At 41.4% G+C, this 17,514-nt stretch overlaps 1 protein-coding gene across 3 annotated transcripts in view; it reads right to left on the bottom strand.

Moving 5' to 3' along the window:
* The window catches only part of UBE4B (ubiquitination factor E4B), a 110,865-nt gene that overhangs the window by 76,777 nt on the left and 16,574 nt on the right, over positions 1 to 17,514 (bottom strand). For all 3 annotated transcript variants that reach the window (XM_029065064.1, XM_029065062.2, XM_029065061.2), the window contains one exon: positions 11,748 to 11,934. In XM_029065064.1, coding sequence (XP_028920897.1) covers positions 11,748 to 11,934 — 187 coding nt within the window. The remainder of the gene's footprint in view (positions 1 to 11,747; positions 11,935 to 17,514) is intronic.

Raw genomic sequence — 17,514 nt, forward strand, 5'->3', positions numbered from 1 at the left:
ATGAACCATCCAAATGATGGACTGTCTTTATACCAAATATCAATTTTAGGCAGATAAAACTAGAGAATAGAGAGATTAAACAGCTTGCCAAAAGTCACCCAGGAACGTTTGTACAATCAGGTCTCCCACCACCCAGTTTTGCATTCTTCCCAGCAAACTACTTGGCCTCTTAGCCTACCCTTCACACCTAGCCAACTGAAAGGCTGTTGCCTTAGTTACAATAAGAACTAGAGGAGATGGGATAAACACTAGAAAATTGTCCAGGAAATATATATCAGTATAAGTATGAGAAACAGCATGGCCTACTGGAAAGAGGAATCAGAGGTCTTGGGTTCAAATACCAGCTCAGCCATTTGCCAGCTGTGTGACCTTGGGTAAGTCACTTCATTTTTTTCTGTACCTGAATTTAAACAGTAAAACTGTAAAATGGGGATCTGGAAACCTGTTCTCCCTCCTTATTCTGCAAGCCCCAAATGGAACAGGGCCTGTGTCTGATCTGATTAATCTGAATCTACCCCAGCCCTCAGTATAGTGGTTGACACACAGTAAGTGCTTAATAAGTGCCATTATTATTATATAATTTTCCCACAATAGGAACTATGTCCCCCAAAATGACAGACTGCAACTCCATTAATATAAACATCCAACACTTCCAAAAGGGATTCACACAAAGAACATTAATTCTTCTTTTTCTGAAAGTTGAAGAGATGAATTTAACTACACAGGCACTCCTTATCTAACCCACATTTCCCCGGAGGATCTCGAAGAGCTTTACAAGTTCACTGGCATCCCCATTTTACAAACACCAGTTGAACTCTCTGCACACTGGATAAAATATTAACCCTCATAAGACCAAAGCTAGGCAGTTAAATTACTGTTTAGAAAGACTTTGATGTCCTCAGATGAAAGGAGATACTGAATTGCAAAGTAGTTTTTTCTACACCTGCAACAGGTGGTTGACCTGCCTGAGCTAAATGAAATAACTGTAGAATTATGCTTATTTAGGGGCAAAATACCCCAAGGCTATAAAACTCTGAAGGGAACTGATCAAAAAAAAACAAAAAAAAAACCAAAAGGCAACCCAATCAATGATATTTATTGAGTGTTTATTATGTGCAGAGCACTATTCTATGCATTTGGGCAATCTTTATAAAGTTAGGAAATTCCGCTCTCTCCACAACTAGGTAGGGGAGGCCAAAGTTTAAAATTTAACTGCTGGAAAAAAAAAATCAATGAGGCATAAGGAACTTGACTGGGAAGGGGTTTTGTTGGAGGTGGAGGGAGAGGTAAAGGTAAACACCCTAATGCTCCAAATTCTGAAGGGGAATTTCCTAGCTAAAAGTTCTGTGGGCAACTGTGTGTTTAGGATGGTTTTGGCACAAAGTCAGATGTGAATTTGGCCCACCTGTAAAGAATCCCAGGATAATTGGGAAGGAAATGCACTCTGCCCCCCCCCCCTTCTCTGACCATTCCTATACCTGATTAATTTCAAAGCATTCCAATTCTACATGTCTGGTGGTTGCACCAGATCAGAACAAATTTAGTGGGTAAGGAAAAGAAGGATTTTTGTCTTCTAGCCCCTCCAACCATGCAGAAAGTGAAGACCATTCCACTCCTGAGCCTTTCCAGAACAATGCCACCAACAGGTCAGCTTCAAATTAGTCTTTAAAACAACCTAGATATGCTCATGTATCTGTTTCGGCTAAAAAGAAATAAAAGAAAATAAAGTAGTGTTAGCACAGCATGTCTCCTAATAAAACATGAACACCAAACTAGGTGTGGCACAGTTCCAAAAACCTAAGTTCTATAATTGACAAACTAATTAGGGAGAGGGAACATACAGGGAAGGCTACTAATTAAAAGGAAAGAGGTGAAATTCACTACTAGAAGGTATTCTTTCAGGGATTACAATGCATTGCCTGAATAGTATTAGGTTTCAAATGAAAAACTGAGAACCAGACCAACAACCTATTTTTAAATTACAGTCCTCAGCCTGTTCCAAAGTTCTGACTTCAAACTGCCCAAGTTTGATCCATTTTTAGGATTTAAAAAAAAATCACTTAAGGCAAGCATTGTAGGTATTAAGGCAAGATAGTTTCACAATTCTACCAATTTCAAACACAAGTCATCAGCTTTATTCTTTATTTAAAAAGAACTTCAGAATTTCAAGGGCAATTTGTTTCTTCAAGTTGGAAAAAGATATATTTTCAGGGTTGATGTTTAAACAAATGCTGAAAAAGAGGAGTTGCATAAAACCTGCCAAACAATGAGGTTTACCTACACCTTACTGCTGTCACAATGGGTGCTCACAAATATTGTCCTGGAAATTTAAGACCTTTTAGGAGGGAATGTTCTGTAAAGACGTACATAATATATGATTTGGTCACAACACATCCCACCCTTTATTCTTTTTATAATTATTTTATCCTGCAAAACAGTGAGACAGATTACCATCCGACTTCTACCCAAGGGAAAAAAAAAACCTAAAAACACCCCGCTGTCTAAATTGAAGCAACATCAGTCTAAATATTGGACCAGAAATTGGACATTGCTTTTTAAAAAAATTATTTCTTTACATACACAATGGATTGGGCCAATTCTAAATGATGTAGATAACCCCTTAGCTTTGAATGGACAAATTATTTTTTCCTTTTGGGTGGCAAATGACCAACAGCAAGGCCTGCTGTTCCTATTCATCAGTGAGTCCTAACAAACCAACCTAACCCTACTTATTCCATGCATTTAATTCCCATGTTCACAGCACATTCTCAAACTTCTTCATCCCTGCTGAAACTCGGCGAGCCTCTTTTGCCTACCTGTTTGTTTCATGCTCCTGATGGGCAGGAAACGTCGACCAACCCTGTTGTATTGTACTCTTCCAAAAACTTAATATAGTGCTGTGCACACAACAGGTGCTTAATAAAATACAATTGACTGAAGACTAACAGCATGTCTTTCTTAGGTGTTTTTAATTAATGATTTCATAATAATCAATGATTCCCAACTGTTGCTTACTAGCTCAAAGACTCTCCTCCTCAATCAATTAATCAACTGTATTTATGGAGCACTTACTATGGAGAGCACAAAATAATTACTATTATGGTACTTCTTAAGCACTTACTACGTGCCAAGTACTGTTCTAAGTGCTGCAGTAGATGCAAGTTAATCCGATTGGGCACGTGGGCCTCACACTCTTATCCCCATTTTACAGGTGAGGTAACAGGCACAGAGCAGTTAAGTAACTTGCCCAAGGTCACACAGCAGATACACGATGGAGCCAGAATTTGAACTCCGGTCCTTCTGACTCCCAGGCCCATGCTCTATCAACTATGCCATGCTGCTTGGGAGAGAACAACAAAAGTAACAGAGTACCTGCCCTTTAGGGAGTTTTACAACCTATCAGGGGAGAGAGACACTGGAAACACATTGCAGATAGGCCGAAGGAAAAAAATAAGATATTATTTGATAAAATAATATGGCATACACATAGGTCCAAAACTGTTACGAGAGGTTGTGAGTGCTTAGGTGATGTGCCAGAGAGGCAGTCAGAGGACTGTGCTCCAGACCTCTCCACCAGATGGCCAATTGACCCCTGTGGGTACCCGCCGCCCTTCAGAATGGCTCTTTAGGTCCTTGGCCTCCTCCTCCTCTTCCAGACTGCCTCTCTGTCTCCCCGGAATCCTGCACCAACTCTCCTGTGCCTCACTGAGGAACCTCCATCCCACCCCGCCTTCCGCCATCCCGGCGGGGCAGAAAAGCAGGCCCAGCATGGTCCCACCTCCACAAAACCTCCGGAAGACTGTGGCAGCGGCTGCTGTAGCGGGCACCATGGCTGGGGATTCTGAGTCACGAGGAGCCTGAAATTCTGCTCCTATAGCTACAGGGACGCAGCATGGCCTAGTGGAAAGAGCATGGACCTGGGAGTCGGAGGACCCGGGTTCTAATGTCGGCTCTACCAAATGTCTGCTGTGTGACTTTGGGCAAAGCACTTTACTCAGTTATCCTCAGTTATCCTCAGTTATCTCATCTGTTAAATGGCGATTAAAAGAACAGTCTCAGTGGAGTGAAGAGGGCAGAAATTGGATGGTAAAGGGTCAAGAAGGGAGTTAGAGGAGAGGGAGTGCAGACAGCGAGAGTATGCAGTCAGTTCAAAGAATCTGTACGGGAATGGAAAGAAGGAGATGGGGTGACAGATAAAGTTGGCAGTGGGATCCGGAGAAAGTTTGTTGGTTTTTTTTTTGTTAGGTTAGGAGATAGATGGTATGTTTGAAGGTTGGGGAGGGAGTCATCAGTTGAAGGTGGCAGTCTTTTTAGATGATGAGTTAGAGGCACAAATGAAAGGGGGACTTTTTTTGAATGGTATTTATTAAGCGCTTACTATGTGCCAAACACTGTACTAAGCACTGCGGTATATAAAAGCTACTCGGGTGGGCATAGTCCATGTTCCACATGGGGCTCACAGCCTTAATTCCCATTTTTATTATTAATATACTATATTAATGATTATTAATAATAATGGTATTTAAGCACTTACTATGTGCCAGGCACTATTCTAAGCGCTAGGGCAGATAGAGGAAAATTAGATTGGACACAGTCCATGTCCCATATAGGGCTCACAGTCTTAATCCCCATTTTACAGATGAGGGAACTGAGGCAGAGAGAAGTTAAGTGACTTGCCCAAGGTCACAAAGTAGACAAGAGGCAGAACCAGGATTAGAACGCAAGACCTTCTGAATCCCAGGCCCATGCTCTAACCATTAGGCCAAAGCAGGTGGAAGGCCTATTCCTTACAGAGAGTCGAGAAGGATGAGTGCGTGGATGTGGCCTTCCCAGACTAAGCCCTCCTTTCCTCTTCTCCCACTCCCTTCTGTGTCGCCCTGACTTGCTCCTTGGTTCTCCCCCCCCCCCCAGCCCCACGGCACTTATGTACATATCTGCAACTCATTTATTTGTATTAATATCTGTCTCCCTGCCTCTTGACTGTAAACTCACTGTGGGCAGGGAATGTTTCTGTTTACTGTTGTATTGTACTCTCCCAAGTCCTTAGTACACAGTGCTCTGCAAACAGTAAGCACCCAAATATGATTGATTGAATGACTTTGAAGCCACTAGGAATGAGTTCCCTAACATGAGCTGGTGCTCCTCTCCCTCTACCTTCCCATCCCCTCAGCACTGTACTCGTCTGCTCAACTGTATATATTTTCATTACCCTATTTATTTTGTTAATGAAATGCACATCGCCTTGATTCTATTTAGTTGCCATTGTTTTTACAAGATGTTCTTCCCCTTGACTCTATTTATTGCCACTGTTCTTGTCTGTCTCCCCCGATTAGACTATAAACCCGTCAAACGGCAGGGGCTGTCTCTCTCTGTTGCCGACTTGTTCATTCCAAGCGCTTAGTACAGTGCTCTGCACATAGTAAGCACTCAATAAATACTATTGAATGAATGAATGAGTGGCAGAAACAAAAGGATTGAGAAAAGAAGAGCAAGCAATTAGGAGGAGAGGAGAGGGGGAGAAGAGGGGGAAGAGAAGTGTTTAAAGTGGCTGGTCCTGAAAAACCTGTTCAACACCTATTAGCAGGAGGATTATGGCCTCCAGATTAAGGCCCTAAAGAAAGCTGTGTGATTGAACACATGTAAAAATGTTCCTAGGATATACACAAAGGAGTTGGAGTTAAAAAAAAAAACTCCTTCTACCCTTAGGGAATACAAACTCTTAATTCTTGCTTTCATTGGCTACTGACTGAGTACTTTATGTAGAGCACTCCATCTTTTCTTCACCACCACCACCACCCCAACCCCCAAAACTTCACAAGCAGCAACCCTGTTCAAACATGTCCAGATCATCTCCTTCCAGATGGAAAGATCAACACAACATATGGCAAGGAGGGGGTGGCTCATCCCCATTTCACATTAGGGGCCTTAGATAGAGGAGCTAAAAATCATTTCCACGGTAACTAAGAATTAAAGACAAAACGAGCATCCCAATGAATTCTTCCTATTCCTAGGATTAGGTTTAGACCACACAATTGTCAGGAATCAGGACATCGGGTATTCAACTTCCGATGGGCTGGATTTGCACCCTAATTCAAATGGCACTAGAAGTGTTGTTACACCATCAAGGTAATAATAATAATAATAATAATAATAATCCCCGCTATCAAGGAGCTTACAATCTCTTGGTGGAGACAGACGCTAAAATGAATTATAGGTTGGGTTTGTATGGTAATAATAATGTTGGTATTTGTTCATTCATTCATTCATTCATTCACTAGCATTTATTGAGTGCTTACTATGTGCAGAGCACTGTACTAGGCACTTGGAATGTACAAATTGGTAACAGATAGAGACAGTCCCTGCCATTTGACGGGCTTACAGTCTAATTGGGGGAGACAGGCAGACAAGAACAATAGCAATAGAATTTGTTAAGCACTTACTATGGGCAGAGCACTGTTCTAAGCGCTGGGGTAGATTCAGGGTAATCAGGTTGTCCCACATGAGGCTCAGAGCCTTAATCCCCATTTTACAGATGAGGTAACTGAGGCCCAGAGAAGTGAGGTGACTTGCCCACAGTCACACAGCTGACAAGTGGCAGAGCCGGGATTCAAACTCATGGCATCTGATTCCCAAGCCCGGGCTCTTTCCACTGAGCCACGCAGTTCAACCCAACATCCTGTTTCAGTAACCGGAGAGTCCCAGTGTTATAAAGACAACTATGAATACTCAAAGCAAGCATGCAAGTCATACCTGCCGCAACTTACATAGTTTGAGGGTTGTGAATAAAAGCGAAGGAATGTGTTAAATGTAGGCTAGCAATCTCTGGGCTGTGGGTGATAATTAGTGTCATTTCTGACAGATTTCTGAGCCAAAATGGCATTTGCTATAAAAAGATGATGAGCTGGAACTTTGGATCCTTGAAAGCAATTGATTTTGATGCAATGCCTTCCAATTAATGGGCAGTACTGGGATTCCTGAAACCTTAGGAACAAAATGCAGGGGATGAGAACACAGGACAATAAGGAGAGCTGCTTACTCAATAGCTGGTTATGCTCTGCAGGAAAGAATATAAAACATTCAATCTTTATAGTGATGATGAATGCAAAGACAAAGATCACCAAAAACCAAAGCACTCGTGAGAGGCAAGGTAGCCTAGTAGAAAGACCACGGGTCTGGGAGTCAGAGCATCTGGGTTCTAATCCCAGATCTGCCACTTGTCTGCTGGGTGACCCTGGGCACACATGGAATTACAGTTAGCTTCTCTGTGTCTCAGTTCCCTCATCGGAAAAATGGGGATTCAAGACACTTTCTTCCTCCTAATTCTGTTAGCCTCATGTGGGACCTGATAATTCTGTATAATTATAAAAAGAATATAGTGCTTGCTAAGTGCTTACTACGAGCCAAACACTGTACTAAGCGCTGGGGTAGATACATGACAATCAAGTTGGACATAGTCCCTGTCTCACATAGGGTTCACAGTGCAAGTAGGAGGGAGTATGACTTAATTCCCATTTTACATATGAGGTAACTGAGGCTCAAAGAGCTTGCCCAAAGTTACAAAGCAGACAAGTAGCAGAGCTAGGATTAGAACCCAGGCCCTCTGACTCCCAGGCCTGGGCTCTTTCCACTAGGCCAAGCTGCTTCTATCGACCCCAGTGCAGTGTCCAGTACAGTCCTGACACATAGTACATGCTAAATACAATGATAATTTTATACCTAGCTCTCGCTATTTCTAGAACATTGAGGTCAGAAAGCAATAGGTTCTAATACTATTCTGAGTTCCCCTACTTTAAAGCGAAGAAAAATCATCCAAGGACACAGGTTTTTCTCCTTAGTTGTACCCCCCAACCCCCACCTAGTGAATTACATCCTTTTGCAGGCATTTCAGCTACCTGTAACTAAACCTCAGTTAAATATTTAAATCTGCATCTACCCTAGGGCTATTTTCTCAACCTCATTTCACCATGAATATTTGATTTAATCTACTCAAAAAAATTCAGATGTTCTTGGCAACAGGGTCTTCGATGTAGTTTCTATAATTATAAAGTAACTTTGGTCCTGAATTTATTTAGTAAAAATAGGCCACCTCAATAGGTTAATCAATCGATGGTATTTATTCAGCCCTTACTGTGTATGGAGAGCCATACTAGGCACTTAAAAGAAAATACAGCAGAGTTTACAGACATGTCTTGTCAGCCTACCCTGGGGAGACAGACATTAAAATACACTTCTGATAGGGGAAATGGGAGAATGTTAAGGACATTTACATAATTGTTGTGGGTGAATCCAAATGCATCATGTCAGACAGCTCATTCAGTTCCAAATTCAAGGAAATGAATAAAATTAATTTTCTCATCGTTAAAGATATTTGCAGGTTTAAGGGGGCACACCATTGCCCTCTGGGGCTCCTCTCCATTCATAAGGTTTCCTTAAAATACCTATGATAATCTTTCTTCAGGAAATGGGTTTAACAAAAATTTCAGCCAGATTCACAACGAGGAGATATCTTCCCAAAATCTAAAAATAATGTTAAGTCAACTTAAAACCTGAAAGCTGAATAAGGAGTATAATCATTTAACAAGCCCTCCATCCCTTTTTTTTTTTTAGCAAAAAGGTCATTTAGGAAAAAAAGCAGATTAACTTCTCTCACCTAAACACTGAGAAAAGTACAGCCTTAAATGTATCTTCACATGAACGAATAACAGGGAAATATTTGTGGTGGAATCGCTTTCCTTTTAGTAAACCGAAAGACCGTGTTGTTTGTGAAATCCTTGAGGGAAGGGATTGGGTCTACCTACTTTTCTGTACTCTCTCAAGCTCTCAGTAAAGGTTCTGCACACAGTAACCGCTCAAACTCGAAAGTTTGAGGAAAATTATTCCATAAATATAGAGTATTTTCATAATATTTTATCGATGGAAGTATCAATATTGTTAGAGAACTCACTGTGTACAGAGCACTGTACTAATCTCTTCAGAAAATTACACCATGACAGAAGAGGTAGGCACGATCCCTGCCCCAAAGTAGCCTAAGTCTAGATGGGGAGATGAACATCAAAATAAATGACAGGGGAAATGACACAGTATAAGTACAGTACAAATGTACATAAGTTCTGTGGGGCTGGGGCAAATACCAGTGTAATAATGATAACAATAATAATTATTATGGTATTTGTTAAGGGTTTATTCTATGCCAGGCACTGTACTAAGCTCTGGATCCAAGCAAATTGGGTTGCTCACAGTCTCTGTCCCACGTGGGCTCACAGTCTCAATCCCCATTTTACAGATGAAGGTCACTGAGGCCCAGAGAAGTAAAGTGACTTGCCCAAGGTCACACAGCAGACAAGTGGCAGAACTGGGATTAGAACCCATGACCTTCTGATTCCCAAGCCCGTGCTCTATCCTCTATATCATGCTCCTTTGAGGTGATGCAGAAGGGAGGGTGACCATGCCTTTTTTCAAACATGTCAACTATAGACGCCAACTACGCATTTTGAAGGCAGAGGCATAAAGAGGTTGGGTTTCAAATTGCTAGCAGGTAAAAAAAATCCACCATCTGGGGGGTTTTTCAGCCCTAACTGCCTCACTGTTTTTCACGCAGAAAGCACTCAATAAATACCACTGACTGATTTAGTGACTACCTGGAAACTCTCTGTGGTTATCTGAGGGCTGGGATGAACAGACCTAGGAGCCCAGTTCAAAATGCTGTGGGGGTGAATACCCTGTACCTCAGTGGAGTGGGCACCTAGGGTCTCAACCCCATAACCTCATAGGAAATGCAGCATGGCTTAGTGGAAAAGGCATAGGCTTGGGAGTCAGAGGACATGGGTTCTAATCCCAGCTCTGCCACTTGCCTATGTGACCCTGGGCAATCCACCTAATTTCTCTGTGCCTCAGTTCCCTCATCCATAAAATGGGGATTATGACTGTGAGCCCCATGTGGGACAACCTGGTTACCTTGTATTTAGCCCAGTGTTTAAAATAGTGCTTGGCACATAGTAAGTGCTTAACAATTTCCATAATTATTATTATGACCCTGTAGGTGGGAGCGGACCATGTCTGATGGAAGGATGAAGTGGTGAGGATGGGGACATTCATCAGTGACTTTGGATGATTATTTTATCTACTTGGCTCTCTAGATTTAAATTGAATGACTGAAAAGGAGGGGGAAAAACACTATTCAAAATATTTTCCTAGTATAAAAGTCCAAATGGCATTCATAATCAAGTCCTTTCCTTGGGACCCTGGCCTGTTGGAAAGGTGATGCTCACACCTTGTGATATAATCACTTAGAGTGAAACCTCGAATCTCAATTGGGGAATCCAACAACTAAAGAAGAGAGTTTTGGAAGTGGTGGTCTAGCTAGATTTTGGTAAAGGAATAAGTACCGCTGTGCCAAGAATCAGTTACCAAATTATGCTGGAAGGATGCATACAGGGCCAGTGGAATGCTTTTATACATAGGACTTTTCATGAAGGAGAGAAGCAGCTTGGCTTAGTGGATAGAGCACGGGCCCGTGAGTCGGAAAGACCTGGGTTCTAATCCCGGCTTTGCCTGCTGCGTGACCTTCGGCAAGTCACTTCACTTCCCTGTACCTCAGTTATCTTATCTGGGAAAAGGGATTAAAGAGTGTGAGCCCCATGAGGGTCAGGGACTGTGTCTAACCTTATTAACTTCTATCTACCCCAGTGCTTTGAACAGTGCTTGGCACACAGTAAGCGCTTAACAAGTACCATTATTGCTATTATTAGTAATGATAATTAGTAAGTGCTTATATATTATTACTGCAGGAAAAAAAAATGGCTACAAGTTTTCCTCAAATATTCTTTTTAAGTATCCTTTTACCAAAGGAAAAAAAAACAGACAAACAGGCACATCATCTTAAGAGAGACATTACATATTTGTGACTACAATGGATTCCTTAATTTTGAAAAAATCCATTTTGATTTTATTTCTGGAATTAAAAAAACCCCAAGCTTATAAAAGGCAATTATTTGAAGAAACTCTTGTTGTTCCATCTTGAATCATATCGATAGCTTTCAAAAGTAACTTTCATTCAGTCATTCCACTGTATTTATTGAGTGCTTACTGTGTGCAGAGCATTGTACTAAGCACTTGGGAGAGTACAATACAACAATAAACAGACCACATTCCCTGCCCACAAGGAGCTTACAGTCTAAACGGGGGACAGCAGACATTTATACAACTAAATATGCACCTAAGTGTTGTGGACTGGGAGCAGGGCAAGAACAAAGGGAGTGAGTCAGGGAGATGCAGAAGGGAGTGGGAGAAGAGGAAAGGGGGGGCTTAGTCTGAGAAGGCCTCTTGAAGGAGGTATGTTCTCAATAAGGTTTTGAAGGAGAAAAGAGTGTCAGGGATCTGAAGAGGGAGGGACTTCCCAGGCAAAGGAAGTGCGTGGGCTAGGGGTGAGCGGCAAGATAGGTAAGATGGAGACATAGTGAGGTTAGCTTCTATCAGAGAAGCAAAGTGTGTGGGCTGAGTTGTAGAAGGACACTAGCAAGGTGAGGTAGGAGGGGGCAAGGTGGTGGAGTGTTTTCAAAGCCAATGGGGAGGAGTTTCCGTATGATGCAGAGGTGGATGGGCAACCACTGGAGTTTTTTGAGGAGCGCGGTGCCGTCTTCAGCATTTTTGTAGAAACAAAACTTTAGCTAAAGCATTCACTATCTTAATTATCCACATCTAAGGATCAAACTGAAAAATTCACTTCAAAAGGCCTGGTTATCCATTACCTGATGCGCCTATTGGGGAGGTAGCTGGGGTCATGTTGTGGACATTTAGGCCAAGACTGTGGGAAGGGCCCGGGGCTGGTACTGCTCCAGGTGGTCCTGGTGGGTTCTCTCTCTGTGGAGAGGTAAGAGGGGTGGTAGGCTGTGACGTCTGCCCACCAGCCAGTCGAGCAAGGCGCCTCCGGCGAATCTGAGGAGAGAGATCGAGAGATTAAAAAACTGAAATCCACAAATCATTGCATTTATGCTTTCAAAGAGCAGGAACACAACTCTGTCAAGGAACGGCACTATTGCACTTTGAAAGAAAAGTGTTAAAACCTGCACAAAGTTTTCCTTTTGAATTCCTGCAGTTTATTAGAAGCCACACAAGTTTAATATCATGTTTAATTATTTATTATGGTGACAGGAAATGCTCTATTGGGAAGACACTATATTTGCTATGTAAATCATGAAAAAAATTATTTACCCTGTGAGGTCCTTTGGACCCCGAGACACCATTTGGAAAGCTATTTAGTCACCCATCTAAACTGCCATCCTGGGGTTCCAAATGATAGACAGCTCAAAAATAGTTCATCCAAAGACTTTTCTTAATTTCATGGTTACTTCTGAACCAAGAAGAATGCAACAATACAATCTCCTGGGAAAAAGTTCGCCTCTCAACTCAAAGAGAGAATCCATAAGTGGGATGAATTCACGATCCCTGAACCCAGAGACTTCCCAGCTGCCTTCTCCACTATAAATGCAGCAAGGGCAAAATGAAGAGGGTGAGAACTGCAAAACCAGCTAAATTGCTTGTCATACACCTCTGCATGACGGAAAGAGGAGAAAGTCAGGTTAAGTGGGTAGTTCTGCACCTTTATAAAGCTTTTAATGAAAAAGATTAAAAGAAAAGCACATGAGTAGTTCAATAAAAGTGGCATTAAGGGGATAAAGGGAAACAGTTATACTAAAAAAATGGAGGGGGTGGTTATGAAGCAAAATGATCACTTGATCACTGCTTCAGTGACAAAAGTAAAACCTTCAATTTTTTTTCTAGGTCAACACGGTATTGAATCAAAAGTTCCATTTCCTCAATGGTTCCCGTAATTCCTCATTTGTCAAGAGAATTCAGGAATTCAACAAAAGATACTGTAACAACAGATTGTCTTACCCATGTTATTACAGTCATTTAATGGCTGGCCAAACTCTCCAGCAGATAAGAGAGAGGAAAAGATAAAGTTAAACCAAACTCCAACTGCAGAGAAACATGCAGACTCTTTTCAGTCATTCTTGTGTAGAGGCATGAAGTAGGTAGAGGTCTATGAGAACTAAATACTCTTGTATGTTCAAATAAACCAAAAAGGACAACTCTTACCAAAGGGAACCTCCTCACCCTGCATTGGGAAGAGACTGTAAACTTGTTGAGGGCACAAAATGTGTTTACCAATGAGCAGCAGCATAATCTAGTGGAAAGAGTACGGGCCTGGGAGACAGAGAAGCTGGGTCCTAATCCCAGCTCTGCCACTTGTCTGCTGTGTGACCTTGAGTGAGTCACTTCGATTCTCTGGGTCCCAGTTATCTCATCTGTAAAATGGGGATTAAGACCGTGAGCCCCATGTGGGACGTGGACTCTACCCAATCTATCTTGCATATACCCCAGCATATAGTACATTGCCTGGCACATGGTAAACACTTAAATACCATTAACAACAATACCAACTGTTATTTTGGACTCTCCCATGCATTCAGTACCGTGCTTTGCACACAGTAAGCGCTCAATTAATATGACTGATAGATTGGAAGGCAGGATGTGGTTGTCACCCCCAAGCAACACAGAAGACGGATGACAAACGAACACTACTGCTGGTAAGGAGCCCACTCAAAGGAAAGGCTATTCAGGTTGACCAGCTAACCCACAGTAAGCAATGAAGACATCTAACCTAGCCGGATACATTGCTAAGACCTACTGCTATTTGCCTTGAAACAAATTAGGACAAGGGAGCCCACATGGTTAATGAGTGCCAAAGATCATTTTTTGAAGAAAAGTTGTGTTGGGTTTTGGTTTTTGTTTTTTTTTACAGCTCCTACATTTAAGAAAAAATATACCCTCAAATGCTTTTTCTTTTTGGCTGCCTTTCTTCTGAGGTCTCCTAAGTTTTCTTTATGATAGTCACCTACTCAAACTTTACATGTTACAGGAATGTATACTAATTTCATAATATGTTTTGATTTAGTCATAAATAATGCCTAGGAAAAAAAACAGAGTCCTAAGATTATGTAGCCACATTCCGAAATTAGAACACATATTTAACCCTGTTGCAGTTTAACATCTGCTGTAAATTTTCTGGCCAGTTTCCTAAGGATACAGGCAAAAACAAGCTTTTACATTGATTTTGCTCCAAACACTCCAAAATATATATTGTCATTTGAAGCTAGCATATTTTTAAAAAAGATATGATTTTACCACCTGACAACTGTTTTTTGGAGTAAAAAAAAAAGTTGCACTCGAATTCTTACCTAATTGGAGGGATTTTAAACAACTCCTCACCCCCTTATTCTTCTCCCTTTTCTCTTTAAAAATAATAATAATAATTGTGGTATCTGTTAAGCTAGTCAGTCAATCATATTTACTGAGCACTTATTGTGTGCAGAACACTCAACTGAGAGCCTAGGAAAACACAATATAACAAACAGATGTGTTCCCCACACACAAGGCGTTTACAGTTTGGGAGTTGGAGGGGGAGACAGGCATAAGCAGCGTGGCTTAGTGGAAAGAGCATGGGTTTGGGAGTCAGAAGTTGTGGGTTCTAATCCCTGCTTCGCCACTTGTCAGCTGTGTGACTTTGGGCAAGTCACTAACTTCTCTGTGTCACAGTTACCTCATCTGTAACACGAGGATGAAGACTGTGAGCCCCACATGGGACAACCTGATTAACTTGTATCTACCCGAGCGCTTAAAATGGTGTTTGGCACGTAGTAAGTGTTTAAAAAATACCATCATTATTATTACTTATTAAATAACAGAAATGTACATAAATGCTGAGGGGCTGGGAAGGGGGATGAATAAAGGGAACAAGTCAGGATGACAGAGAAGGGAGTGGAATGAGGAAAGGAGGGCTCACTCAGGGAAGTTCTCTTGGAGATGTGCCTTCAATAAGAATTTGGAAAAATATGGAACTCTTTCTGAATTTGCATGTCAGGGTTTACTAAGTGCTAAGCACTGTATTAAGTGCTGAAGTAAATACAAGATAATCAGGTTGGACACAGTCCCTGTACCACCTGGTGCTCACAGCCTAGGTAGAAGGGAGAACCGGTATTTTAACTCCATTTACGAATGAGGAAACTGAGGCAGGGAGAAAAATTAAGTCACTTGCCCCAGGTCACACAGCAGACAAGTGACAGAGCAGAGATTAAAAACAAGGTCTAACTCCCAGCCCTGAGCTCTTTCCTCTAGGCCATTCTGTTTTTCTTTAAAAAAAAAAAAAAAATCCTTTCACCTCCATTCTGCCAAAGGGATTACTAATTTGTCCCCGGATTCATAAATCCTACCAAGTATGATGTCACTGATGAGCTATTCTCAGAAACTGTGGAAGACATCACATATCACAGACAAGGAAAATATAGCTCTAACTTCTTATTTTTTTTCCCCACAAAACCAATTCCACTCAAAGTGATAGAAGAAAGCATGCTTTGAGACCATACTGTTTCCAGCAGATAGTCTAAGTTGATCAGAAAATAATAAGAATGGGGCATGTCAGATATTTTATTAACACTTTTGCTACCATTAAAAGACCTGTAAATTCTTCCCCTGATAGTATATTTTCAGCTAGGCAAATCACACAAAACTGTTCTGGCTTGTCATTTTCTAAAGTTATCTTAACGTATTGGGCAAACAGAAGATATAATTTTATGAACCAGAAATTTACCTGCTGTACAATTTAAGCCTTGCCAAGAAAAGTTTAGTAGGATAGTTAAAATAAACTACTGAGGTGTTTCACTAATGCTTAAGATTTACATCTCTTAATATGAAATATTATAGCCTACCCTGGGTTTTTAGACACATGGAATAGAGCAGGAAAGCACAAGGAAAACAATTGATTGATTCAAATGAGCAAGGGCAAAAAAAATGTTAGAGTAGCAAGAGGGGAAAGAAAAAAATAATCAGAAAACAATCTGTAATTTACCAAGAAAATACAGTATTTCAAGAAGCCAGGGGTACTATCATCCCCATCAATGGTATTTACTGAGTGCTTACTGTGTGCCGAGCACTGTACTAAGCACTCAAGAGAGGAAAAAAGCATTGGCCTGGAGTCAGATGAGCTGGGTTCCAATCCCACTGTCTGACCTTGGGCAAATCACTTCATTTCTCTGTGGCTCTATTTCCTCATCTGTAAAATGGGGATGAAATACCTGTTCTCCCACCTAGTTAGGCTTTGAGTCCTATGTGGGTTAGGGACTGTGTCCAACCTGATTAACTTGTATCTACCCCAGCATTCAGAACAGGGCTTAATAGTAATAACAACAACAATAATATTCTCTCCTATGAATCAACGCCTTATTGTGGCAGGAGAGTTTGTGAATGCCGATGAAGCTTAGAACTATGCCATATAGGGTTACCCATAATGGAAAAGTCGAAGCCAGTGCATCAGAAAAAGTCAATTCACCTGTGCTGGGCAGCAGCGGCATGGGAAAGAATGAAAGGCAGATAATCAAGTGATCAAAATATTGTTCAAAGATAATGGCAGAGAAGTTTTTTTACTGCACAGAAGAATGATGGTATTTGTTAAGAGCTTACTATCTGCCAAGCACTGTTCTAAGCATACTTCCATATCTTTACCAAGAAAACTCTATGGATACACATACCAGAATGACTTTAAGGCAGAAGATGGGAAGTTCTGGAGAGAGTGCGTCCATGGAGTCACTATGGATCAGAAACGATTCAACGGCATTTGAAGAACAATAATAATGATAGTATTTGTTAAGTGCTTACTCTATGTCAGGCATCGTACCAAGTGCTGGGGTAGATACAAGGTAACTGGGCTGTATACAGTCCCCGTCCCACACTGGCCTCAGAGTCTTAATCCCCTTTTTACAGATGAGGTAACTGAGGGCCAAAGAAGTGAAGTGACTTGCCCAAGGTCACTTAGCAGACAAATGGCGGAGCCAGAATTGGAAGCCAGGTCCTTCTGACTCCCAGACCCATGCCTTATCCACTAGGCCATGCTGCTTCCCTATGCTTGACACACAGAAAGCACTGAAACACCATATTTATAATTACTGTTACAATATGACAGAGTTGAAGACATATCCCCTGACCACAAGGAGCTTAGAGTGTAGAGGGGGAGATAGACGCTAAAATAAACTAGAGATATGTACATAAGTGCTGTGAGGCTGAGGATGGAGTGAATAGCAAGTGCTTAAAGGGTACAAATCCAAAGGAGCAGGGGACATGAGAGCTTAGGGTGGGACGGACTCTTGGAGAAGATGTGATTTTAATAAGGTGGCTCAGGGTTGTGTAACTAAGAGCAGTGGAGACTTCCTCTGGGCAAATATCAAATATTTCATATGCACCTGGAAAACAGATCTTGCTTTCGCTGTTAAAGAAATGACAGTATAGTACAGATTTGAAAATTCCAATAAATAACCAGAACATATGGCCTGGCCTAAACCAATTTTAAGCCACTGAAAATATTCTGACCTTTCTTTAAAAAGTATTCATCTCCAGGTTTTTGAGAAAAATGTATATTTTTTTCCTGAAGTGCAAATACATTTGGAAATCTGTAAATTGGGA

The sequence above is a fragment of the Ornithorhynchus anatinus genome, chromosome 5 (genome assembly GCF_004115215.2).
Source record: "Ornithorhynchus anatinus isolate Pmale09 chromosome 5, mOrnAna1.pri.v4, whole genome shotgun sequence".
NCBI lineage: Eukaryota > Metazoa > Chordata > Mammalia > Monotremata > Ornithorhynchidae > Ornithorhynchus > Ornithorhynchus anatinus.